Here is a 20,370-nt window from a genome sequence, read left to right as displayed (position 1 = left end):
TGCTAGGCATCTTAAAATACTGTTCCATACTAGAGGAAGGTGTAGTTCCAAAGATGTGAAAGAGGACATGTGTTTAAGAAAGGAGAATGGGAAATTGCAATGAACTCCATGCCTTTCTTGTTGACAAATTTGGCTTGTAAAACACTAAAAAGCAATAAAAAAAATTATGACTACCCACAAAGGAGAAACTACTTAACAGGGAGAAAACATTGTTTCAGGGTAAAGAGGGTGTGCATCACAAAGCTGGACTTCTATGACGGGATGAGCTCATTCTTAAATCAGAGATGGATGCATAGACAGTGTGTATCTAACCTACCAGAAAGTCCTTGACAATATCAGAATATGATTAAGAGCATACAGCTAGAATCAGGAATAAGAGACATGGTCTTTTGTTGGAATGAGGATTACCTTAGTGGAAGGGAACAAACACCAAAGGAAAGGATGCATTCCCTAAATGGTGTGAGTTTACACAAAGCATGCCACAGTGCTTAGTTTTCGGTCCACTCCTATAGTGAATGTATGTTAACAACTTACTTAAATGTCCAGCCTCACACCAAAACATATTTTCATGAGAGACATAAGGAATGAAAACAAATGCATCAACTTAGAGGGAAACCTGGACAAACTCCAAAACTGATCTGATAAATGAATGATGAGATTCAATCCAAGTATGTGCAAGGTAATTAGGATGAGACCTGATGAAAGAAAGCCCCACTATGAATACTAACTAGCAGGAATTAAGCTGCAGGAATCTAGGGGTTGACATTGTGCCTCATCTGTTGCTGGAACCACACATCAGGAGCATTGTGAAGGAAGTAAACTGTCCTAACAAATATCAAAATTGCACTCGCATATATGGACAAGCTTATGTTTGGTAAACCCATTCACTAACATACACTGTATTAGACTGAAGCTGGATTATACCTCTCAAAACTGCTTACTGCTTTTACAAAAGCACAATGATATGATACAGACAATCCAGAGAATACCATTCAAAATATCTGAAATAAGAGAGCTGAGCTAAAATGAAAGGTGGAGGTGTCTAACTTGAGGAAAAGAAGAGACAGGGATGACATGATAACTGCCTTTAAGTTCTTAATTCGGATGAAACAGACAGTAAACAGTTCTAAATAAGGTGCTAGGGATATCAATGGCTGAGGAGGGGGTTGGTCAAGATGAATGTAAAGTGATGGATAGCAGGAATGGTTAAAGCATGGAGATAATGAATGCTTGTAGCTTACAAAGATTTATGAGTTCTTGATAGTATAGAAAGTGCAAGACAAAGGGCCCCATGAGTGTAAAATTCTCTCCCCAGAATGTACAAACAGATAATTACACATAAACACACAAGGTGGGGGCCCCACATGTATAGAACTCTCTCCTTATACAGTTCAGATGGGTAACTGCTCACACACAATAGGTATCAAGAGGGTAAGTGAACTAGCACAACAGTTACAGTCAAGTTCCAATTCCAGACCAATATAGCTGTCTTTTCATTCACCCTCACATACAGGTGCATTGTCAACATTCAGTCCACAAACAAACACTTTCTACATCTTACACATAATACTACACGTATCTTGCACATCTAATTTTAGCCGAATTTTCCAGGGGTGAGTCCTACATATTGCTTTGCCTTATGGCAAAATCTTGCCCACGGTAAAAGCAAATCAGAAAAGGATACTCATCCAAGATAGGGAGGAGAAACCAGAAAGAAGGTCTGTATCATCCTAGGATTCAAACAATTTGTGGCAATCAGTGATAATTACGTCAACTGATGGGATGATGACATCACTGAAGAGTGGAGACTGCTGACTGGCAAGTAAAACCTAGACTAAACTATCGTATGCATCAACTGAAACGGTGATTTAAGGAGTCAGCTCCCTCAAACAGCCTATATTCATGAGTCCTGGTGTTACCTATGACCAAAAGTCTTGCTAAAGGTTCCTGCTGCCCAAAGCTGTGCTCATTCCAGTAGCAGTTAAATTTAGACTCTTTTTGAAATGAAAAGTTCTTTGAAAAGATTGTACTCCTAACAATACAGTATCACCAATGGTGACTTTTCACTCACAGTATAACCTTGAGCAGGAGGAGTCCATCCAGCAACATTGCAGTGTAGGATATAGGAATATCAAGATGTTAAGATTGTTTAAACTTTGGCAGAAGAGCTTGTAAGAACGTAAATAAGCAATTTCTAGAAGTACAAATTATTTGTACACACTATCTAAACAAAATTTCTTCATCATTATAGGAGAACTAAGCAATTATTAAACAGTCATAAGTGAGTAGATGCAAATGAAAAGCTTCTACTGAAAAATCACAAAGGACATTACATAAAAACATTTCTAATGTATCATGGATACTTATGCCAAGAACATTTCTTGAGTGGTTGTGGTCAACAAATAACTGAATTAGAATATCAAGACACTAAGTTAAAGATAAACCTAGTTATCCCAAGTTTTCTTTCATTACTCATAAGTGAGTAGATGCAAATGAAAAGCTTCTACTGAAAAATCACAAAGGACATTACATAAAAACATTTCTAATGTATCATGGATACTTATGCCAAGAACATTTCTTGAGTGGTTGTGGTCAACAAATAACTGAATTAGAATATCAAGACACTAAGTTAAAGATAAACCTAGTTATCCCAAGTTTTCTTTCATTACTCTTTAAGGATTCTTTTTCTTTTAAGCTGTGCATGTCCCTGAAACTCTTAAGAAACAGAAAGATAGAAAAATTAATAGCATATACATGTATGCACAAACAGTGCATTTTTTCTCAAATGCCAAGGACAAACAAATAAATGGGAGTATGTGAAAGAGTGTAAGAATGTACATTCTAGATTGATATAGGTAAAACTGAAAGTGGATGGAGAGAGATGGGTGTTTATTGGTACCTACGCATCCAGGTCATGAGAAGAAAGATCATGAGGGGGCGAATGTTTTGGGAGCAGCTGAGTGAGTGTGTTAGCAGCCTTGATGCACAAGACCAGGTTATAGTGATGGGTGTTTGAATGCAGAGGTGAGTAATGCAGCAGTTGAGGGTATAATTGGTGTACTTGGGGTGTTCAGTGTTGTAAATGGAAATGGTGAGGAGCTTTTAGATTTATGTGCTGAAAAAAAGGACTGGTGATTGGGAATACCTGGTTTAAAAAGAGAGATATACATAAGTATACGAATGTAGGTAGGAGAGGTGGCAAGAGAACGTTATTGGATTACATGTTAAGTGATAGGCGCGTGAAAGAGAGACTTTTGGATGTTAATACGCTGAGATAGGCAACTGAAGGGATGTCTGATCGTTATCTTGTGAAGGCAAAGGTGAAGATTTACAGAGGTTTTCATAAAAGAAGAGAGAATGCTGGGGTGAAGAGAGTGGTGAGAGTAAGTGAGCTTGGAAAGGAGACTTGTTTAAGGAAGTACCAGGAGAGACTGAGTGCAGAATGGAAAAAGGTAAGAGCAAATGATGTAAGGGGAGTGGGGGAGGAATAGGATATATTTAGGGAAGCAGAAATGGCTTGTGCAAAAGATTCCTGTGGCATGAGAAGGGTGGGAGGTGGGCAGGTTAGAAAGGGTAAAGAGTGGTGGAAAGAAGTAAGATTGTTAGTGAAAGATAAGAGAGAGGTGTTTGGACGACTTTTGCAGGGAAGTAGAGTGCAAATGACTGGGAGATGTATAAAAGAGAGGCAGGAGGTGAAAAAGAGGGCAAATGAGAGCTGGGGTGAGATAGTATCACTGAATTTTAGGGAGAATAAAAAAAATATTTTGGAGGGAGTTAAATAAAGTGTGTAAGACAATAGAACAAATGGGAACATCGGTGAAGGGGGCTAATGGGGAGGTAATATCAAGTAGTGGTGAAGTGAGAAGGAGTGAGTATTTTGAAGGTTTGTTGAAAGTGTTTGATGATACATTGGCAGATATGGGGTGTTTTGGTCGAGGTGGTGTGCAAAGTGAGAGGGTCAGGGAGAATGGTTTGGTAAACAGAGAAGAGGTAGTGAAAGCTTTACAGAAGATGAAAGCCAGCAAGTTGGCAGGTGTGGATGGTATTGCAGTGGAATTTATCAAAAAAGGGGGTGACTGTGTTGTTGAATGGTTGGTAAGGATATTCACTGTATGTTTGGTTCATGGTGAAATGCCTGAGGATTGGCAGAATGCATACATAGTGCCACTGTACAAAAGCAAAGGGGATAAAGGTGTATTCAAATTACAGAGGTATAAGTTTGTTGAGTATTCCAGGAAAATCATATTGGCAGGTATTAACTGAGAGGGTAAAGGCATGTACAGAGCATCAGATTGGGAAAGAGCAGTGTGGTTTCAGAAGTGGTAGAGGATGTGTGGACCTGGTGTTTGCTTTGAAAAATGTATGTGAGAAATACTTAGAAATCAGATGGATTTGTATGTAGAATTTATGAATCTGGAGAAGCCATATGAGAGAGTTGATAGAAATGCTCTGTGGAAGGCATTAAGAGTATATGGTGTGGGAGGTAAGTTGCTAGAAGCAGTGAAAAGTTTTTATCAAGGATGTAAGGCATGCGTACGAGTAGGAAGAGAGGAAAGTGATTGGTTCCCAGTGAATGTCGGTTTGCAGGGGTGTGTGATGTCTCCATGGTTGTTTAATTTGTTTATGGATGGAGTTGTTAGGGAAGTGAATGCAAGAGTTTTGGAGAGGGGCAAGTATGCAGTCTGTTGTGAATGAGAGGGCTAGGGAAGTGAATCAGTTGTTGTTCGCTGATGATGCAATGCTGGTGGCTGATTCGGGTGAGAAACTGCAGAAGCTGGCAACTGAGTTTGGTAAAGTGTGTGAAAGAAGAAAGCTGAGAGTAAATGTGAATAAGGGCAAGGTTATTAGGTTCAGTAGGGTTGAGGGACAAGTCAACTGGGAGGTAAGTTTGAATGGAGAAAAACTGGAGGAAGTGAAGAGCTTTAGATATCTGGGAGTGGATTAGCAGCGGATGGACCCATGGAAGCGGAAGTGAGTCACAGGGTTGGGAAGGAGGCAAAGGTTCTGGGAGCATTGAAGAACGCATGGAAGGCAAGAATGTTATCTCGGGGAGCAAAAATGGGTATGTTTGAAGGAACAATGTTATGTGGTTGAGAGGCATGGGCTTTCGACAGAGTTGTGTGGAGGAGGGTGGATGTGTTGGAAATGAGACGTTTGAGGACAATATGTGGTGTGAGGTAGTTTGATCAAGTAAGTAATGAAAGGGTGAGAGAGATGTGTGGTAATAAAAAGTGTGGTTGACAGAGCAGAAGAGGGTGTATTGAAATGGTTTGGTCACATGGAGACAATGAGTGAGGAAAGATTGACAAAGAGGATATATGTGTCAGAGGTGGAGGGAAGAAGGAGAGGTAGGAGACCAAATTGGAGGTGGAAGGATGGATTGAAAAAGATTTTGAGTGATCGGGGCCTGAACATACAGGAGGGTGAAAGGTGTGTAAGGAATAGAGTGAATTGAAGCGATGTGTATACCGGGGTCGACATGCTGTCAATAGATTGAACCAGGGTATGTGAAGCATCTGGGGTAAACCATGGAGAGATTTGTGGGGCCTTGAGGAAAGGGAGCTAGGGTTTCGGTGCAGTACACGTGACAGCTAGAGACTGAGTGTGAATGAATGTGGCCTTTGTTGTCTTTTCCTAGAGCTACCTTGCACGCATGCAGGGGGAGGGGGGGTGCCATTTCATGTGTGGCGAGGCAGTGACAAGAATGGATGAAGGAAGCAAGTATGAATGTGTACATGTGTATATATGTTATATCTGTGTATGTATATGTATGTATACTTTGAAATGTATACGTATGTATACGTGCATGTTTGGGCATTTATGTATATACATGTGTATGTGGGTGGGTTGGGCCATTCATGCGTCTGTTTCCTTGCACTATCTCGCTGACATGGGAGACAGTGACTAAGTATAATAATATAATAATAATAATACTATTTATCTATTTATTTATTCATTATACTTTGTCGCTGACTCCCGCATTAGAGAGTTAGTGCAAGGAAACAGACTAAAGAATGGCCCAACCCACCCACATACACATGTATATACATACCCATCCACACATGCACATATAATACCTATACATATCGACGTATACATATATATACGTACACAGACATATACATATATACACATGTACACAATCCATACTTGCTGCCTTTATTCATTCCATTCGCCACCCCACCACACATGAAATGACACCACCCTCCCCCACACGTGCACAAGGTAGCACTAGGAAAAGACAACAAAGGCCACATTCGTTCACACTCAGTCTCTAGCAGTTATGTGTAATGCACTGAAACCACAGCTCCCTTTCCACAGCCAGGCCCCACAGAACTTTCCATGGTTTACCCTAAACGCTTCACAAGCCCTGGTTCAATCCACTGACAGTACATCGACCCCGGTATACCACATCGTTCCAATTCACTCTATTCTTTGCACGCCTTCCACCCTCTGGCATGTTCAGACCCTGATCGCTCAAAATCTTTTTCACTTCATCCTTCCACCTCCAATTTGGTCTCCCACATCTCGTTCCCTCCACCTCTGACACATATATCCTCTTTGTCAATCTTTGGTCACTCATTCTCACCATGTGACCAAACCATTTCAAGAACCCTCTTCTGCTCTCTCAACCACACTCTTTTTACTACCACACATCTCTCTTACCTTTTCATTACTTGCTCGATCAAACCACATCACACCACATATTGTCCTCAAACATCTCGTTTCCAACACGTGCACTCTCCTCCGCACAACCCTATCTATAGCCCGTGCCTGGCAACCATACAACATTGTTGGAACCACTATTCCTTCAAACATACCCATTTTTGCTTTCTGAGATAAAGTTCTCACCTTCCACACATTTTTCAATGCTCACAGAACTTTCGCCCCCTCCCCTACCCTGTGACTCACTTCCGCTTCCATGGTTTCATCTGCTGCCAAATCCACTCCCACATATCTAAAACAATTCACTTCTTCCAGTTTTTCTCCATTCAAATTTACCTCCCAATTGACTTGCCCCTCAACCCTACTGTACCTATAACCTTGCTCTTATTCACATATACTCTCAGCTTTCTTCTTTCACACACTTTACCAAATTCAGTCACTCACCAGCTTCTGCAGTTTCTCACCTGAATCAGCCACCAGTGCTGTATCATCAGCAAACAACAACTGACTCACTTCCCAAGCCATCTCATCCTCAACAGACTGCATACTTGCCCCTCTTTCCAAAACTCTTGCATTCACCTCACTAACAATCCCATCCATAAACAAATTAAACAACCATGGAGACATCACACATCCCTGCCACAAACCGATATTCACTGAAGACCAATCACTTTCTTCTCTTCCTACTCGTACACACATGCCTTACATTCTCGATAAAAACTTTTCACTGCTTCTAGCAACTTGCCTCCCACACCATATACTCTTAATACCTTCCACAAAGCATCTCTATCATATGCCTTCTCCAGATCCATAGATGCTACATACAAATTCACTTGTTTTTCTAAGTATTTCTCACATACATTTTTCAAAGCAAACACCTGATCCACACATCCTCTACCACTTCTGAAAACACACTGCTCTTCCGAAATGTGATGCTTTGTACATGCCTTCACCCTCTCAGTCAATAACCTCCAATATAATTTCCCAGGAATAGTCAAGAAACTTCTACCTCTGTAATTTGAAAACTCACCTTTATCCCCTTTGCTTTTGTACAATGGCACTATGCATGCATTCCACCAATCCTCAGGCACCTCACCACGAGCCATACAAACATTGAATATCCTCACCAACTAGTCAACAACACAGTCACCCCCTTTTTCAATAAATTCCCCTGTAATACCATCCAAACCTGCTGCCTTGCCGGCTTTCATCTTCTGCAAAGCTTTCACTACCTCTTCTCTGTTTACCAAATCATTCTCCCTGACCCTCTCACTTCACACACCACCTCAACCAAAACACCCTATATCTGCCACTCTATCATCAAACACATTCAAAAAACCTTCAAAATACTCACTCCATCTCCTTCTCACATCACCACTACTTGTTATTACCTCCCCATTAGCCCCCTTCACCAATGTTCCCATTTGTTCTCTTGTCTTATGCACTTTATTTACCTCCTTCCGAAACATCTTTTTATTCTCCCTAAAATATAATGATACTCTCTCACCCCAACTCTCATTTGCCCTCTTTTTCACCTCTTGCACCTTTCTCTTGGCCTCCTGCCTCTCTTTTATACATCTCCCACTCATTTGCACTATTTCTCAGCAAAAATCATCCAAATGCCTCTCTCTTCTCTTTCACTAATAATCTTTATTCTTCATCCCACTACTCACTACCCTTTCTAATCTGCTCACCTCCAACGCTTCTCAATGCCACAAGCATCTTTTGCACAAGCCATCACTGCTTCCCTAAATACATCCCATTCCTCCCCCACTCCCCTTACGTCATTTGCTCTCACCTTTTTCCATTCTGCACTCAGTCTCTCCTGGTTCTTCCTCACACAAGTCTCCTTTCCAGGCTCATATACTCTTTCCACACTCTTTTCACCCCAATATTCTCTCTTCTTTTCTGAAAACCTCTACAAATCTTCACCTTCATCTCCACATGATAATGATCAGACATCCCTCCAGTTGCACCTCTCAGCACATTAACATCCAAAAGTCTCTTTCACGCACCTATCAATTAACACATAATCCAATAACGCTCTGTGGCCATCTCTCCTACTTACATATGTATACTTATGTATACCTCTCTTTTTAAACCAGGTATTCCCAATCACCAGTCCATTTTCAGCACACAAATCTACAAGCTCTTCACCATTTCCATTTACAACACTGAACACCCCATGTACACCAATTATTCCCTCAACTGCCACATTTCTCACCTTTGCATTCAAATCACCCATCACTATAACCCGGTCTCGTGCATCAAAACTACTAACACACTCACTCAGCTGCTCCCAAAACACTTGCCTCTCATGATCTTTGTTCTCATGCCCAGGTGCATAGGCCCCAATAATCACCCATCTCCCTCCATCCACTTTCAGTTTTACCCATATCAATCTAGAGTTTACTTTCTTACACTCTATCACATACTCCCACCACTCCTGTTTCTGGAGTAGTGCTACTCCTTCCTTTGCTCTTGTCCTTTCACCAACCCCTGACTTTACTCCTAAAACATTCCCAAACCACTCTTCCCCTTTACCCTTGAGCTTTGTTTCACTCAAGAGCCAAAACATCCAGGTTCCCTTCCTCAAACATACTACCTATCTCTCCTTTTTTCTCATCTTAGTTACATCCACACACATTTAGACACCCCAGTCTGAATCTTCAAGGAGGATGAGCACTCCCTGCGGGACTCCTTCTTCTGTTTCCCCTTTTAGAAAGTTAAAATACAAGGAAGTGAGGTGTATAATACAGATACACATATAATTCAGTTCCTGCCAGGGAAAATTTGACATCAGGCCCATTCTACTTCAACTTGCAACTTTTCTTTTATGAAATATCTTTTAAGTGCAAAATAATCACTTTTTGATATTCTCCGGCAGTCAATGAGATGTAATGAATCAAGGGGATTATACAGTCGTACCACATTCCATAGTGACCTCATTGTAACATTGTTGCACAATGTCAGGCTGAGGGTCTTAAGGCAAGGAAGTTTTGTAGAGTTGATAATATCAATCAAGACTGTATCTGTGAAGTTACTTTGTTCCATTAAAACTATTTTCTCTAAAAGAGGAGATCCAAGAATAAGCTTTAGGCAGTTTAAGGGCATCTGAAAGTTTGTCAATATTTCAGATTTAAACACTGGATCATGACTGATTTTTACAGATTTTAGATGTCTGAAATTTGCCTTTACATCTTCAGGTACTTTAAATCCTGCTGCTGGATCAGTGGTGCAGTAGGAGTTAAATCCACCCAGTTCTAATGTTTGTAGCTTTGTACACAGTGAGGCTATAATATCAATATCTATTTTCTGTACACTATGCAGTTGAAGTCTTTGTAGGGTATTACCATGTCTCTGTAACAGAGGTCCAATATGAGTAAAAAAATCCACATGCTCATATTCATCAAACTGTAACACAAGATCTATCACATTATCAAGAGAAAACAGTGGCAAGAGTCGATCAGTGTCAACATTACTAAGGTCACGCAAGTGTACATATTGAACCCTTGGACACAAGTTTACAGCTGGCCCAATTAACTGAGCATCAGCAACAAGCACATTACCTTTGCCAAAGTCATCACTCTGAAGAAGTCTTATTTTCAATGGCTGAATTTCAGACACTGTTTTTCCTTCTTCTGAAACAGAATTTGCCATTCTCTCTCTTCTCATCTGTAATTTTGCAACAGCATACAGTAACAAAGAGTGTGTTATCTCCTGAAGGTTTGGAAGATTCATCAAAGCACACTGTATCCCCAAGAAAGTGACTACAGTACCATGTAGATCTAGTTTGATTAGGGATTTAGAGATGTCTGGTTTCTCTGATACATTGAGGCTAAGTTTCTCTGTTTCACTAAAGCATTTCTCGGTTGCACTGATGCCTGTGCTAGGTTTATCTGTCGCACTGATGCCGACTCTTCTGTCTCCATGACAAAGGCTGAAGATGCTTCTGTCAGTCACATCTGTGTCAGAGAGATTGAGAACCCTGTCAAAGAAATAAAGCTTTAAAAAAATAGACATTTTCCTCATATGTATGTGTCACAGAACAGCAACCTGTAGTTCATTAATCCTTTAATGGCAGCTACTGTCTAAAAAATTTAACACAATTGGCACAGAAGGGAAAATCTTTTCCCAAAAGAAATAACAGGTTAGCTTTCAAAAGTAACACAAAATTATATCATTACATTTATGCTGGCCTGGTCCACTGCTATGTGAGGTTCTAGAGGAATGTGTGGATGAGAGGTAATGTTTCTGTCTTTGTAGAGAGCTTACTTTCATATTGTACTTTTACTTCATACACACATATAGCATCAGTGGTAAACAAGATAAACATATTTATAAATTTACTATTTAAGCTCGTGCCTCGTGGGAAGTCTTAAGGATATATGGTGTGGGAGGAAAGCTTCTGGAAGCACTAAGAAGGTTTTATCAGGGGTGAAAGGCATATATATATAAGTAGGAAGAAAGGACACTGAGTAGTTCCAAGAGAAGGTTGGTCTGCAACAGATGTGTGTGTCATGTCGCCATGGCTGATAAATTTGTTTATGGATGGGGTGGTGAGGGAAGTAAAAGCAAGAGACTTGGAGAGAGGGGCATGCATGCAGTCTGTAAGGATTATTTAGGAAGCCAAAAACAGGTATTTTTGAAGGTATAGTAGTACCAACATGAGGCAGTGAAGTTCTGATCAAGGATGTAAGGCATGTGTACAAATAGGAAGAGAGGAAAGTAATTGGTTCCCAGAAGGTTAGTCTGTGCCAGGGGTGTGTGATGTCCCCATGGTTGTTTAATTTGTTTATGGACGGGATGGTTAGGGAGGTAAATGCAAGAGTTTTGGAGAGAGAGAGAGAGAGGCGAGTATGCAGTCTGTTGGGGATGTGAGGGTTTGGGAAGTGAGTTAGTTGTTATTCGCCGATGATACAGCACTAGTGGCTGATTCAAGTGAGAAACTACAGAAGTTGGTAACTGAGTTTGGAAAAGTGCGTGAAAGAAAGCTGAGAGTAAATGCGAATAAGAGAAAGGTTATTAAGTTTAGCAGGGTTGAGGGACAAGTTAGTTGGGATGTAAGTCTGAATAATGAAAAATAGGAGCAAGGAAAGTGTTTTAGATATCTGGAATGGACTTAACAGCAAATGGAACCATGGAAGCAGAAGTTAGTCACAGGGTGTGGGAGGAAGCGAAGGTTTTGAAAATGATGAAGAATGTGTGGAAGGAGAGAACATTATCTTGGAGAGCAAAAATGGGTATGTTTGAAGGAATAGTAGTTCCAACAATATTATATGGCTGTGAGGCATGGACTATAGATAGAGTTGTATGGAGGAAAGTGGATGCGTTGGAAATGAAATGTATATGGACAATATGAGGTGCGAGGTCGTTCCATCAAGTAAGTAATGAAAGGGTAAGAGAGATTTATGGAAATAAAAAGAATGGTTGAGAAAGCAGAAGAGGGTGCATTGAAATAGTTTGGCCTTTTGTAGAGAATGAGTAAGGAAAGGTTGACAAAAAGATTATATGTGTCATAGGTCGCGGGAACAAAGAGAAGCAGGAATCCAAATTAGAGGTGGAAGGATGGAGTGAAAAAGATTTTGAGCGATCGAGGCCTGAACATACAGGAGGGTGAGAGGCATGCAGGGAATAGAGTGAATTGGAACGATGTGCTATACCAGGGCTGACGCGCTGTTAATGGATTGAACCAGGGCATGTGAAGCGTCTGGTGTAAACCATGGAAAGGGAGCTGTGGTTTCGTGCATTAGACATGACAGCTAGAGAATGAGTGTAAACGAATGTGGCCTTTTTTGTCTTTTCCTAGTGCTACCTTGCTTGGGAGGATGCTATTTCATGTGTGGCGGGGTGGTGACATGAATAGATGAAGGCAGCAAGTATGAGTATGTACATGTGTATATATGTCTGTGTATGTATATGTATGCATATGTTGAAATGTATAGGTATGTATATGTGCATGTGTGGGTGTTTATGAATATACATGTGTTTGTGGATAGGTTGGTCCATTCTTTCATCTGTTTCCTTGCGCTACCTCGCTAACACAGGAGACGGCAATTAAGTATAATAAAAAAAATATATAATTCTTCAAAGCAAACACTATCACTTCTGAAATCACACTGCTCCTTCCCAATCTGATGCTCTGTACCTACTTTCACCCTCTCAATCATTTCCCTCTCATACAATTTTCCAGGAATACTCTGTAGTTTGAAAACTCACCTTTATCCCATTTGCCGTTGTACAATGGCACTATACATTGTACAAAGGCACTTCACCATGATCCATACATACACTGAATATCCATACCAACCAATCAAAACAAAGGCACCCCCTTTCTTAATAAATTCAACTGCAATACCATCTAAATCTGCCGCCTTACCGGGTTTCATCTTCTGCAAGGCTTTCCCCACCTTTTCTGTTTTCACCAATCCACTCTAACTTTGCACACCATCCCAACCAAAACACCCTACATCTGCCACTCTATCATCAGACACGTTCAACAAACCTTCAAAATACTCTCTCCATCTCTTCACTTCATCACTACCTATTTTCACTTCCCCTTTCACCGATGTTCCCATCTGTTCTCTTGTCTTACACACGTTATTTACCTCCTTTGAAAACATCTTTCTATTCTTCCTAAAGTTTAATTATACTCTCTCACCCCAACTCTCATTTTCCCTTCAACTCTTGCACCTTCCTTTTGACCTCCTGCCGCTTTCTCTTATACATCTCCCAATTCATTTGCACTCCTTCCTTGCAAGTATCGTCCAAACACCTCTCTTTTCTCTTTCACTAACATCTATACTTCATCCCACCACTCGCTACCCTTTCTAATTTGCCCACCTCCCACCTTTCTCATGCCATGTGCATCTCTGGCACATGCCATCACTGCTTCCCTAACTACATCACATTCCTCACCCGCTCCCCTCACATCATTCACTCTCATCTTTTGCCATTCTACTCAATCTCTCCTGGTACTTTCTCACAAAAGTCTCCATTCCAAGCTCACTTATTCTCAACACTTTCTTCTCCCTTACATTATCTCCTCTTTTTTGAAAATCTCTACAAATCTTCACCTTAACCTCCACAAGATAGCAATCAGACATCCCACCAGCTGCCCCTCTCAACACATTAACATCCAAAAGTCTCTCTTTTACACACCTATCAATTAACACGTAATCCAATCCTACTTACATATGTATACTTGTGTAAATCTCTCTTTTTAAACCAAGTCTTCCCAATCATCAATCTTTTTTCAGCATATAACAATAAGGGTGCAGACCCCATTCATCACACCTGAGTATTATCATTTTAAGCTGTATAGTTTGGTGAAAATGATACCAGTACAAGCACTAATGGCTGTACATTCTGAATACAGGCAGAAGCAGCCAATTCATGAATTCTACCTATATATGTCCCAACCTCAGTGAAAAAAGAGACGGGGTATATTGCCCTAGCCACGTTGATTGTGTTAATGAGATGTCTTAAATAGTTAGCAAACCCATCTAAGATAGTGGGCAAGTTCTGATTCAAAAAATAATTAGCAAATGTAACCTGGAGGATATTACGAGTCATCAAAAAAATCAAAGGGGATATCAAAACCTCCAAGGAGGAAAACAGCACCTATAATTATAGAGAGGAACACAGAACAAAATTGTTTTTCTAGTAAACTATGCAACCTTAGAGATTTGTGTTAAAACTGGACACAAGTTAAAAACTGTTAATGAACTAACCAGTTGTGTGCTATAAAAGGTTTCAAAACATCTGGTTCAACAGGTATTATCATAAACTTAGGTAATATAGAATACTGTACATAACTATTCCCTAATACTTTGCAGGCAGGTCTTTCAGGCTCCCACAATAAACACACAAACTGTTAGGGTTTCTGCAATGTATTCCAAAGCTCTAACATTCATTCTAGAAAAGTGGGTATCAACATCAGACTGAACAAACTACTGGTCAACTCAGTAACATTTTGAGATAATATTTGTAACAAGCCTACCTACCTAAACAGAAAAAAAATGGGTTTTGGAGGATAAAACAAAAAAGAATTTCTCAGGGAGTGGGGGAGGAGCTAGATTTGAAAGAATATCTATGTTTCCCATGGGTTAGAAACCTCTAACCCCGTGTCTTCTAGTCAGATAAATACCCACCCAACACCAATCAGATATTCAGTAGCTGCAGCCTACACCTCTGTTTGGGTCTGCCTTTTTACCAAACAGTAATCTCAGTGATAACATCATCCTGCTGGCTGACATATTCATGCTGCCCATTAAGGAACACAGATGTCATCCAGATGGTGGTTACCTCTGGATAAGAGGAAAGTTTTTGAAAAACAGAGAAAAGTATGGCAGGAGACAGCAATACAGAAAGATGCTTGCTAAACACCGACCCAGAGAAACAGTTTCTGATGCTCCAAAACTTTCTCTATAGGATCTGTTTGTTCTACAAGCTTTGAAAGCATGCCAACATAAAAGAGGAGGTTGAAGTAAAACTTCATAATTAAGAGAACAGTATGAAAAGAACAATTACGTTAATGATTATCCTGTAGCGCACTAGAGATCCTATGCCCCAAGGTAACTTGGCAAGCCAGACCTAAGCATGGAAGTTCTCAATATCTAAATTAAGATACTATTTAACAAAAGTGTTTGCAGAATGCCAAGAACTTGGTTACTCCCCCAAAGAAAGATTCCTTAGGGAGGTCTGACATCATGAGCTTTGGCATATGGGTTAGCTTGGCTCTATTAACTATTCTTTTAATCCAAAACAAGATACCCTATGTAGAGGGATTTCATGCTTCCTGAACAAACAAAAAAGTTCCCCTTGATAATTTCTACAGGTCTCCATCAATTCATATGAGATTACCTGGCAAAATGCAGACATTCTCCAGGAGATGTCTTTCAAGAAACAATGAAAACAGAGTTACTTCTAAACTTACTCAATCAATTATCTGGGTTTAGAATAATTTTGACCAAAGATATGTCATCATCAATGATGAGAAGGTTTTTATGAATAGACATTGTTTGTATTGAACTGTTTTCCCAGCAGCAAGGGCTATCAGAGAAAATGTTTTCATGAATGGCTATTACAATGCTATACTGCAAGAAAACTCTTCAGACTAACAAATCCAAAACTTTGCCAATTCCCACCTAGGTTGCATGGCAGGAAGAGGGAACATGCCTCCTTCACAAGATTAACCTGATAAGCTTATCCCACATAGGTCCAGAGAGGTCTATCTCAAAGACAACAGACAGAGGTTCCTGAGAGGTACTCATTTATAAGGCAACAGTATTACTAATTCTGTTTATATAATGAAAAAGGCTAGAAGGAATTTTCAACAAAGAGCTTCTGAAATTTTAGAAGAGTCTAGTTCTTCAAAGAACAACTAAAAACATCTCCAAACTAAATTCTACAATCTTTGAGTAGAAAAATTATTACAAGGAAGTTTCTTGTATCAAGATTCTCTATCCTACTCTGGGGCTACAGGAGTCACTAAACCCCAAACCTGAATAGGTTGGGAGGAACTCTGAGAAAAAGAGGAAAATTTGGTGCCACCACTTAAAACCCACAATCCAAGTGCCCACAGCTACTGTACCTTAGATGAATATTGGAGAGACATAGGTAGTAATGGAATTTGCTTAAGTGGTGAGGAGATCCATCTGAGAAGCCACCCTCAGTGAAAAGATCCAACTGAATGAATCTCACCAAAAACACAAGACCATGATAAGGCATCAATCAGCCTGCAGAAACAGGCTTTTGTGCACTGTTAGCAAGATAATTCTTACTACCAATTCTAAAAAGGGAAGAGCCTTTGTTCATGAGAAAGGGGACTGCTACCACATCGTTCATAAGTAACAGAATTCCACACCATGGATTTAGAGCATTCTGGGAAATGAAGAAGCACAGAATCAACAGCTTATACATGATGTCAGGTTAGGATTTTTCTTCCAATCTGAAAACAAGCTACTCCCAAGTACAGGCTTACAAAGAAAGAGCCAGAAGCTCCAATAAGGATAACTATGTCTAGATTCAGCCTTCTGAGAGGAACTCCTCCCTCATGAATCCATTTTTTTTTTCTTTTTTTTTTTTTGCTTTGTCGCTGTCTCCCGCGTTTGCGAGGTAGCACAAGGAAACAAACGAAAGAAATGGCCCAACCCACATCCAATACACATGTATATACATACAAATATACATACCTACACAGCTTTCCATGGTTTACCCCAGACGCTTCACATGCCCTGATTCAATCCAATGACAGCACGTCAACCCCAGTATACCAAATCGATCCAATTCACTCTATTCCTTGCCCTCCTTTCACCCTCCTGCATGTTCAGGCCCCGATCACACAAAATCTTTTTCACTCCATCTTTCCACCTCCAATTTGGTCTCCCACTTCTCCTCGTTCCCTCCACCTCCGACACATATATCCTCTTGGTCAATCTTTCCTCACTCATTCTCTCCATGTGCCCAAACCATTTCAAAACACCCTCTTCTGCTCTCTCAACCACGCTCTTTTTATTTCCACACATGTCTCTTACCCTTACGTTACTTACTCGATCAAACCACCTTACACCACACATTGTCCTCAAACATCTCATTTCCAGCACATCCATCCTCCTGCGCACAACTCTATCCATAGCCCACACCTCGCAACGATACAACATTGTTGGAACCACTATTCCTTCAAACATACCCATTTTTGCTTTCCGAGATAATGTTCTCGACTTCCAAACATTCTTCAAGGCTCCCAGGATTTTCGCCCCCTCCCAACCCTATGATCCACTTCCGCTTCCATGGTTCCATCAGCTGCCAGATCCACTCCCAGATATCTAAAACACTTTACTTCCTCCAGTTTTTCTCCATTCAAACTTACCTCCCAATTGACTTGACCCTCAACCCTACTGAACCTTGCTCTTATTCACATTTACTCTTAACTTTCTTCTTTCACACACTTTACCAAACTCAGTCACCACCTTCTGCAGTTTCTCACATGAATCAGCCACCAGCGCTGTATCATCAGTGAACAACAACTGACTCACTTCCCAAGCTCTCTCATCGCCAACAGACTTCATACTTGCCCCTCTTTCCAAAACTCTTGCATTTACCTCCCTAACAACCCCATCCATAAACAAATTAAACAACCATGGAGACATCACACACCCTTGCCGCAAACCTACATTCACTGAGAACCAATCACTTTCCTCTCTTCCTACACGTACACATGCCATACATCCTCGATAAAAACTTTTCACTGCTTCTAACAACTTGCCTCCCACACCATATATTCTTAATACCTTCCACAGAGCATCTCTATCAACTCTATCATATGCCTTCTCCAGATCCATAAATGCAACATACAAATCCATTTGCTTTTCTAAGTATTTCTCACATACATTCTTCAAAGCAAACACCTGATCCACACATCCTCTACCACTTCTGAAACCACACTGCTCTTCCCCAATCTGATGCTCTGTACATGCCTTCACCCTCTCAATCATATAATTTACCAGGAATACTCAACAAACTTATACCTCTGTAATTTGAGCACTCACTCTTATCCCCTTTGCCTTTGTACAATGGCACTATGCACGCATTCCGCCAATCCTCAGGCACCTCACCATGAGTCATACATACATTAAATAACCTTACCAACCAGTCAATAATACAGTCACCCCCTTTTTTAATAAATTCCACTGCAATACCATCCAAACCTGCTGCCTTGCCGGCTTTCATCTTCCGCAAAGCTTTTACTACCTCTTCTCTGTTTACCAAATCATTTTCCCTAACCCTCTCACTTTGCACACCACCTCGACCAAGACACCCTATATCTGCCACTCTATCATCAAACACATTCAACAAACCTTCAAAATACTCACTCCATCTCCTTCTCACATCCCCACTACTTGTTATCACCTCCCCATTTGCGCCCTTCACTGAAGTTCCCATTTGCTCCCTTGTCTTACGCACTTTATTTACCTCCTTCCAGAACATCTTTTTATTCTCCCTAAAATTTAATGATACTCTCTCACCCCAACTCTCATTTGCCCTCTTTTTCACCTCTTGCACCTTTCTCTTGACCTCCTGTCTCTTTCTTTTATACATCTCCCACTCATTTGCATTTTTTCCCTGCAAAAATCGTCCAAATGCCTCTCTCTTCTCTTTCACTAATAATCTTACTTCTTCATCCCACCACTCACTATCCTTTCTAATCTGCCCACCTCCCACTCTTCTCATGCCACAAGCATCTTTTGCGCAATCCATCACTGATTCCCTAAATACATCCCATTCCTCCCCCACTCCCTTTACTTCCATTGTTCTCACCTTTTTCCATTCTGTACTCAGTCTCTCCTGGTACTTCCTCACACAAGTCTCCTTTCCAAGCTCACTTACTCTCACCACCCTCTTCACCCCAACATTCACTCTTCTTTTCTGAAAACCCATACAAATCTTCACCTTAGCCTCCACAAGATTATGATCAGACATCCCTCCAGTTGCACCTCTCAGCACATTAACATCCAAAAGTCTCTCTTTCGCGCGCCTGTCAATTAACACGTAATCCAATAACGCTCTCTGGCCATCTCTCCTACTTACATACGTATATTTATGTATATCTCGCTTTTTAAACTAGGTATTCCCAATCACCAGTCCTTTTTCAGCACATAAATCTACAAGCTCTTCACCATTTCCATTTACAACACTGACCACCCCATGTATACCAATTATTCCCTCAACTGCCATATTACTCACCTTTGCATTCAAATCACCCATCACTATAACCCGGTCTCGTGCATCGAAACCACTAACACACTCATTCAGCTGCTCCCAAAACACTTGCCTCTCATGATCTTTCTTCTCATGCCCAGGTGCATATGCACCAATCAATACCCATCTCTCTCCATCAACTTTCAGTTTCATGAATCCACATTACATGAAATATTTGATTATGGGGCCTAAAATGGGAATAACAAAAAGACATTATCATACACCCCCTCTTCATATATGCTAGCATCAGTAGGATCATCAGGACATGGTGCTGTAAAAACACCAGTTTATCCCCTTATCCTCCAACCATGACTCAGGGACAAGATAATCTTGTTCTAAGCATATACAAGTGATAAGACCTCATCATGCATTATCACATAAATGCAAGTGCTGATGGCTACAACTTCTATGGTACTGCGAAATTCTTGATTCAGGGCCCTCTCTCTTGTTTCGTTCAGCCTAACATCACTGAGATCAATCAGTATATCGTTAGTATACTAGCCAGGATATAAGGACTTTTTAGAAATAATGGCTTATAGTTATCTCTAATATCCCCCAGCAATGACTCAAAGGAACAAGAGTCTTGTTTAACAAGCTCCTTACTGTGTATCTGGAGCTATGGGTACAGCTATTGTGGCCTAACTGAGAAGCAGTTTCTCAATGAGAAAGCAGAATCCTGGTGAGCCAAAGTTAAAAATGGTTAACTCTCTATGTGCCTTTAAACTCTATTCCTGCCTCAAAAACAATCACATATGAGGGGAAAAGAAGACAACCTCAACAGACACAAATATTCCCTGAAAGGAACAAAAACCCAACCAAGAAGAACTTGGAAAGTAAGCTCTTTAATATAAATACTTTTCTTTACGAGAAATGCTTGTCCTAGCTTGTGTATATCGTCTGTTCCTACCCCATCCAAGGCCCTGGTCCCTCACTGCTTTATGG

General features: G+C 40.6%; 1 protein-coding gene across 1 annotated transcript in view; it reads right to left on the bottom strand.

The window, feature by feature from the left end:
- Positions 1-20,370, bottom strand: part of LOC139749654 (uncharacterized) — a 90,044-nt gene that overhangs the window by 5,794 nt on the left and 63,880 nt on the right. The window contains exon 6 of the mRNA XM_071663825.1: positions 10,236-10,654. Within this exon, the coding sequence (XP_071519926.1) occupies positions 10,236-10,654 (419 nt within the window). The remainder of the gene's footprint in view (positions 1-10,235; positions 10,655-20,370) is intronic.

This window comes from Panulirus ornatus, chromosome 7, assembly GCF_036320965.1.
Source record: "Panulirus ornatus isolate Po-2019 chromosome 7, ASM3632096v1, whole genome shotgun sequence".
Taxonomy (NCBI): domain Eukaryota; kingdom Metazoa; phylum Arthropoda; class Malacostraca; order Decapoda; family Palinuridae; genus Panulirus; species Panulirus ornatus.
Note: the sequence above shows the minus strand (reverse complement) of the source record. Positions and strands in the feature narration are given on the sequence as shown.